Source organism: Prosopis cineraria, unplaced genomic scaffold (assembly GCF_029017545.1).
Source record: "Prosopis cineraria cultivar Desert tree isolate PC_DT_omini unplaced genomic scaffold, ASM2901754v1 PC7, whole genome shotgun sequence".
In the NCBI taxonomy this organism is placed as follows: domain Eukaryota; kingdom Viridiplantae; phylum Streptophyta; class Magnoliopsida; order Fabales; family Fabaceae; genus Prosopis; species Prosopis cineraria.
Genome location: NW_026555338.1, coordinates 31,999,268 through 32,007,473, shown reverse-complemented (window position 1 = coordinate 32,007,473; position 8,206 = coordinate 31,999,268). Strand labels below are relative to the sequence as shown.

The 8,206-nt window shown below is 37.3% G+C and overlaps 1 protein-coding gene across 1 annotated transcript; it reads left to right on the top strand.

Moving 5' to 3' along the window:
- The first annotated feature begins 425 nt into the window (after positions 1-425).
- Positions 426-2,749, top strand: LOC129314943 (9-cis-epoxycarotenoid dioxygenase NCED1, chloroplastic-like). Its single transcript, XM_054958423.1, has one exon. The coding sequence runs from the start codon at positions 551-553 to the stop codon at positions 2,357-2,359; it is 1,809 nt and encodes a 602-aa protein (XP_054814398.1). The 5' UTR covers positions 426-550; the 3' UTR covers positions 2,360-2,749.
- The last annotated feature ends 5,457 nt before the right edge of the window (positions 2,750-8,206 follow it).

The window sequence follows — 8,206 nt, the reverse complement described above, 5'->3', positions numbered from 1 at the left end:
AAGCAATATGGTCAAACATCATAACAACAATTACACATTTCTTGCTATGTTTCTCCCCCTCCTCTCATGTGTGACTGCGCTCCACTTCAGGAACTTTCTCCGACTTCTTGTTCCCACCATTACCATTGTTATTTTATTATTTTAGTTTTGGTTCTAGAGAGACACCCGAGACAGTGCGTGATCGTGGCATTTCATCACGCAGCTTATGCCCCTCAATCTCACAGCTCCACATGGTTTTCATCACTTATTGGCCCTTCCCCTTTCTCTTTTCTTTTTTATTTTCCAAACCCCCTCCTCTCTCTCTCTCTCTCTCTCTCTCTAGTCCCCTGCTTCGCTTATCCTACACGTGCCACCCGTTCCTCTTAACGTCCATTTCCTCCCTATATATACTCCTCCTCCTCTCCCCATTCCCCCCCAACTCTCTCTCTCTCACTCATCATTCAAATTTTTCATTCTTCAATACCAAATTTCGAACTCCGTTCTCATACTCTCCTCTCTCCACTCTGCCTACTCGACTACAGCACTGCTCACTCCTTCACAATACACAAACATGGCTTCTTCTGCCGGTACTGTACCTTCCACTACATGGATTAACACTAAACTTTCCTCCAGGTCTTCTTTGCCCTTCAAGGACTTGGCCTCTGTTCCCTTGAAGAGGTCGTCATCTCGAAATGGAAAGCCTGCTGTATCTTGTTCCCTCCAGACTCTCCCTTTTCCCAAGAATTATCATCCTCCTGCTAAAGCCACATCGCCTGCCGAGGAAACATCTCAAAAACCAGCTTTTGATTTTGACATGGATCAACCCCTGCCTCAAAAATGGAATCTTTTCCAGAAAGTGGCTTCTATGGCGTTGGACACGGTTGAGAGCGCCTTAATTTCTCACGAGCGCCAGCACCCGCTTCCCAAAACTGCCGACCCGCGGGTCCAAATAGCCGGCAACTTCGCTCCGGTGCAGGAGCACCCCGTCCAGCACTCCCTCCCCGTAACCGGGAACATCCCCAAATGCATTCGGGGCTTGTACGTCCGAAACGGAGCGAACCCCCTGTACGAGCCTGTCGCGGGGCACCACTTGTTCGATGGCGACGGCATGGTCCACGCCGTCCAATTCAAAGAAAACGGCTCCGTCAGCTATGCCTGTCGGTTCACTGAAACTAATCGTTTCGTCCAGGAAAAATCCCTGGGGCGTCCTGTTTTCCCTAAAGCCATCGGTGAACTTCACGGCCATTCGGGAATCGCTCGCCTTTTACTGTTCTACGCTCGCGGCCTCTTCGGACTCGTCGACGGAAGTAACGGAATCGGGGTGGCGAACGCCGGTTTAGTGTATTTCAACAATCGTCTTCTCGCCATGTCCGAAGACGATTTGCCTTACCATGTCAAGATCACGCCCGGTGGGGATCTCAAGACGGTTGGTCGTTACGATTTCTCGGGTCAACTCAAATCCACAATGATCGCTCACCCGAAAGTCGACCCTGTTTCCGGCGATCTCTACGCACTCAGCTACGATGTCATTCAGAAGCCTTACTTGAAGTACTTCCGATTCTCCCCGGATGGCAAGAAGTCACCTGATGTTGAGATTCCTGTGTCCGAGCCCACTATGATGCATGACTTTGCGATTACGGAGAATTTCGTGGTGGTGCCAGATCAGCAGGTGGTGTTCAAGCTGTCGGAGATGATACGGGGTGGTTCTCCGGTGATATACGACAGGAACAAGATGTCTCGCTTCGGGATTCTTGATAAGAATGCGAGTGATTCTTCTGGGATCAAATGGATTGAAGCTCCTGATTGCTTCTGCTTCCATCTGTGGAATGCCTGGGAGGAGCCAGAGACCGACGAGGTTGTCGTGATCGGGTCTTGCATGACTCCGGCGGACTCCATTTTCAATGAATGCGAGGAGAATCTGAAGAGCGTTCTGTCTGAAATCCGACTGAATTTGAAAACAGGCAAATCAACTCGCCGACCCATTCTTTCAGAACAGATGAATCTCGAAGCTGGAATGGTGAACAGAAATAAGCTCGGAAGGAAGACACAGTTCGCATATTTGGCTCTTGCAGAGCCATGGCCTAAAGTTTCAGGCTTTGCGAAAGTGGACCTGTCCACAGGAGAGGTGAAGAAGTATATCTATGGCGATGAGAGGTTCGGTGGCGAGCCTCTGTTTCTACCAAGAGATCCTAACTCAGAGAGAGAAGACGACGGATATATCTTAGCATTTGTGCATGATGAGAAAGAATGGAAGTCAGAGTTGCAGATTGTGAATGCCATGACTTTGAACCTAGAAGCTTCCATTAAGCTTCCTTGCAGGGTTCCCTATGGCTTCCATGGAACCTTCGTACACTCGAAGGATTTGCAGAAGCAAGCTTGAAGGTTGACTTCTTCAACTTCTTCTTCTTCTTCGTCTACATCATCTACCTTAATAGTGTGCGAGAGATTGAGATTTTCCTGAGGGATGCTTGCAGATATGTCCCCGGAATCTCCTTCGATCTGTTTTCAGAACCTTATTTTTTTTCCTTCAATTTTTTTTCGTGTTTGATTTGGAGTGAGAGGTTTTGGGGAAACCAGCTCGTAGCTTTTGGGTGTAGTTAGCAATGAAGCTCAGCTGGTTTCTGCTTATTCTTTCACTTGTGAAAAAAAGAAGTACAAAAGTTTACAGTATATAGGATGTGATATACTGTGTGTTTACTTACCTTCCATGTTCATCTCTGTAAATCTTCTGTTGTGAATACTAGAAATAATATCACTTGTTCTCCTTTCACTTTTAACTTCTTTTGCCTAAGAATTGGATGCTGAATCTATCAATATACTCTAATAACTTAATTGATAGCTTCTGTTTGTTCATTGAACATTAGTTAAATGACACAAAAATACAGTTAAGGGGGTTTTTATAAATTGAAATGTTAAATCATCACTTGTGCAATCAAAACAAGCCATGATTATACTAGAAATGTCTTTGAACAGTTTAAATTTTGAAGCACTTGGAGGTTTGGCTTGGCACATGTTAAAATTTATGAAAATATCCCATCCGAGCACAACGTATTGGCAAGAGAGGGAAGAGCAATATCTGACTCCAAAACCAATTAAAAAGTAAAGATATTTTTTTCACATGGAAAAAACTGTCAAATCCAAGTCAACTTTGCAAGTGTTGACGAACAAGGAAACCCTGATATTTGTAGCCTGCAAGAGAACACATGTATAGTTGACACAGCTAAAGCATACACACAAGAACATTGACATGTGATGAAAGAGTCTTGACTTGAAGCTCAATTATTGAAGAGGAGAGGCTCTTACCCGCCCATGTCAAAATGCCTAGAGGGTCCATTATCAGATGCAATATTTTCCATTTGAGGTCGAAGCTTTCATACTGTCCATAAGCAACTTGGAATGTACAAGTCACTATATATAGAATATGGACAAGTGTGTTATAGCTAGAGCTTATATCGTACCATGTCTTGTATAGTTCTGTTCATATAGCTTCAATTTGCAACTTGCAATGGGGTTTCCTTCATTCATAATGAAGGCTCAGTCATGGCCTTGCTTTGTTTTGTTTTATACTGTGAAACATATCTTGCCAATTTGAGCTTTGAGTCGCAGTAGTACTCTCTGATGCTTTCAAGATCAAACAGTTATCATCATGAAACAGAATTAATTAGCGTTTGATGATTAATTACATATACATTAGAGACAAATTAAGAGAAGTTTGTTAAGGTGGTAGAAGACAAGATTACCTTTTGATGCTATTTGCTGAGAGCTCTTTTCAATGGAAATCACAAAATTTAATCAGAAGCAAATATAGCAACCAATGATCACAAGGAATGGAAGTATATATAATTCTAATTCTAAATTTCTAAATGGGAGCATCTTGGTTCTTGTTTGTTAACTGAAGAATCTTTTTCCTGTGCAGAGAGATAGAAAGGGGGGGGTATAACAATGAAGTACACAAAGCTAAAGAGAAGAACCTGTCACGCTCTGGCTCATCACTTGGCAAAACCCAATTGGTCCATGTGAAAGTGTGCATATATATATATATATATATATATTATAGATTAATTAATTAATCAATTTGTTTTTTCTTCGTTTTGGTGGTTTTATTTCAAGATCAATCTTATATGCACTTTGAGAATTTTGCGGATAAACTAAAAGTGGTATACGTATCATCAGAAGCTTGTATTTGGACTAGAGATAATTTCCATTAGCACAAAATGGTGACAAAAGATTGTGCATGATAAAGTCATCTGTGTCCATTACACTCACATCAAGAGAATTCTAATACGATTTAATTAGTAGTAGTTTGCATGATTTTAAAATGACCATTTAAGCATCCCAATTCCCAAGAGTGACTACGAATACTACGTGTATATAAATATATAGGCAGATATTTACATGAACGTAGAAGACTAAAACTCATAAACACTACAATTCCAATTTGGCAAGCAACCATTTCATCAGCATATAATAATATAAGGCATTTAAATAATTAACCTGTGCAAGAAAGTTCAAATATGGTGAGTTTTATAGTCTTTTTAAAATATTCATTTGGACAGTAAACTTGGACTTGTATTACACTTGGCTTCCAATTTTACAGTTCCCCCTCAGATTAAACTACATAGTATACTTTATTTTAATCGGATTCTGGTCAACAAAACCATCATATTTTGCAAAATTCAAGCGTGTTTGGTGTGTGAAGAAGAATTTATCTAGTTCAGGAACATATTATAAATTGTTTTATTTGCCTAAATTTTTTTTTTATACAAGCTACTTCATTTTTTTGGGATTCAATGACAATTTTTTTAAAAATTGTTAAAAAAAATAAAGTGCCTTTCGTGATGAAAAAAAAAAAGGATAGTTGCCAAACATCGCCCAAAAATGATTGTCTCGTGATAAAAAAGAACTCGTGAAAATATTTCTTAATTTCTCTAACTTGTTAGGATACAGAAAAAAGTTTGATAAATGGTAATTAACAATCTTAACTATAATATGCATGAATGACCTACATTTGACTTGCCGATACACCATTAAATAAAAATAGAAGGATCCATTTTGTTGCAGTCATATGTTATTTGATACATACATACATACATATATATAGAATGCAGAGAAATCCATTTTGCTCCAAATTTCACCTTGGTAGCATCCCACTCTGGCACGTTATTCCACGTTGAATATAAAGAATAAACCATAGAAAAAAATTGCAACACAATTCCTAAGAGTCCTGAAGACCACATATAGTCTTGCTATGAGCCGCACTTTTATTGTGTAACGGTACAGTCACCACAAGCTTCTGGCTCTCCTTCAATCGCAGCTTTGTCGATCGACCACGTCAGCATATTAAAAAGGTCATATATATATATATATATATATCAGTATCAGCTAGCTAGCACACAACAATTCAACACATTTCCCAAAGGATCCAGACGACCACATCGCTAACTTCTATCAGATATATGTACTCATTTTTTATTGTGTGACACAACACTCATGACCAAAAGCTCTTGGCTCTCCTTCTCCAATGGCTGCTTCATGGACCAGCTCAGCATTAAAAAAGGTTTTATGTGAATATCAGCGCATAGATGCAACACAATTCCCAATCAGTCCTCGAGACCACATAACCTTTATGAGATAAGCTAAGTATGCAACCCCTATTCTGTGGCACTCACCAAAAGCTCTTGCCTCTCCCCTCTTCAATGGCACTATGGAGGCTTCATCCACCACCTTAATAATAAAAAAAACTTTTATCTTTCTTCCATGGCACACTCATAACCATCAATTCACCTTCTATATATGAACAAAAACCACACCAGTTGTCAACGGAACACACACACGCATACGTGTGTGTGTGTATATATACACACTGTGTATTTATGTATGTATGCTAGTTGGTTGGATAAGATCATAGAACTTTGTGCAACAATTGGACAGTGAAGAGTTAGGGGGAAAGGCTGAATGGGTGACTAAGAATGTTTCAAAAAAAGAAAATTTAATTGAAATTATGGCTTCTACGCAGAACAGCATTACATTACTTGCAACTCTGTCTATATTTCTAAGTTTCAAATTTTGATTAATATAGCTGATGATTTGATCTTCTGATGAGGTGGGGAAGAGCTTTGGAAGAGTTGGAAACAGATATATAGTGTTAACGTTGTATATTTGTTCACAAAAGTACAACCAAGTGTGCGGCGATCAATTTAATTAATCAATGAGTATTATTACTACCAAAGTCACATGGCATTAATTAATTAAACACTATTAGTAACTCACAATCATTATCAATGGGATCCTTATTAACTAGTGTTTGTGTGTGTGTGTACGCAGGCACACGCAATATTCTTAGTTAGGTGAACCGATGGACCATTAACGATGAAGAATGATGCCACACGTCACACGAATGCAACAAAACAAATAATTTGAAGCTAGAGTCAAAAGGGTAATTATGAGAACAACGTCGATTATTTTGTAATATAACGAGGATCCAACTTGGTAATTCATCTACGCTTTCATTTACTATCCTTTTCATTTTTTTTCCCCGACCGTGCTAGCTGGAGTAAGGTGAAAGGATATGAGCACTGGGTTTTGATTACCATTCCCTTATTTTACGTACAAATTTATTATCATCAATATTACTTGTAGTCAAAGCATTAGCTATGAGCTTGTGACTTGTAGTCAAGGAAGCATATACTCCATCTGTATGCCACAATGTAGAGTATTGACTACTTTACGGTTAAAAACAAAATAGGCGAAATTTTAATCTTTTAAAAACATTTGTATCTTTTCAATTATAACCTTATTAAATTCCTTATAGGTACTTTGATAATAACAATTAAAATTTTAATAGATTATTTTAAAAAAATGAAGTAGGAGTATGGTTAAAAAATAATTATAAAAATTACTCAATATTCTACATTTTGGACCAATCAGAATTTTTAAGAGATGTTATATATTGTAGTCAAAATAGAATATATGTATAGATATATAAGTATGTGGACAGACACAACATTTGTAAGATTACACTTTTCTATATCATCAGTTTATTTCTAAATGAAAGAATGTATGTAGATGATGTATTGTGTGGTTATTATAACATGCATTCGTAAGAATGTAGTATGTAGATGTAAGAAGGAACCAAATAGCTAAAAATGCAAATGGGAATTGGATCGATCCCATTTACACCAGGCATTCATTTCATATATCCCTATTATGAGCAGCCAATCCCTCCGGTTGAGACGAAAATTTTTGTTCTAGTAGTTTACATGTCCTATTGAAAGTTTAATGCACCATTTATTGATGATCATCCTATTATACTCTATTTATAATTTCAATACACCATTTGAAGTATCCTTTATTTCTTTTTTTTTTCTTGGTGAAATCATTTGTTTAATTTTAACAATTATAATTTATAAAATGAATTAAGAGAAAATTTGAAAATGTGTCAGAAGAATTCTACCATATGCTAATTACATTTTTTTGACATGTGTACGAAAACTTTTAAAAGACCTATATTTTAATACGGAAAAATTTATATTAATTGGCATATTTAACGATATGTTTTCTTAAGATGTCTGTGAGCCACAAGTTGGAAGAATACAATCAATGGAGTGTGACCCACAAGGCCTCAAAATACACCTTTTCTACACAAACTCCAAACTAAATCACTTTCTCAAATTGACTATTGAGTTGAATTATCAATCTGACTCTTTCCAATATATACAATCGTCTCAAACACTTAACCCTTTCTCGCCTCACCACTTGCACATTAGAATAATTCAAAAGGAAAAAATATTAGACCCACTTTCTGACTGCTACTTGACTCTTCAACTTGTTGAATAAAACCATCATTCAACATGAATATTTTTTTTTTATTTTTCTGAAGATTCAGTCATGAAATAATAAAATTTGCTAATTACAATAATCTTAAAAGATATTTTACCAAGTATTTATAGAATAAAAATAGAAGAAATATATATGGGATTTTTATATTTATGAATCTAGTATATTCAATTTAACAAACAAATAAGTTCACAATTTTAGACGATATAGACTTTTTTATATCAAAATTAAATGTGATATATGCTTATATTCAATCAATTTTTACAAAAATTAAGAGAGGCAAATCAAATTTAGTACCTGCTCCGTCTGTGCCTAAATATCTTTGTCAAGTTACAAATCGTGGACACCTCAAATACGAGTCTTATTCATATTTGACACATGTTTAATATCT

Bases quoted from the DNA above. Each gene is read 5' to 3' on its own strand.
- LOC129314943 (XM_054958423.1), top strand. From the start codon at position 551: ATGGCTTCTTCTGCCGGTACTGTACCTTCCACTACATGGATTAACACT.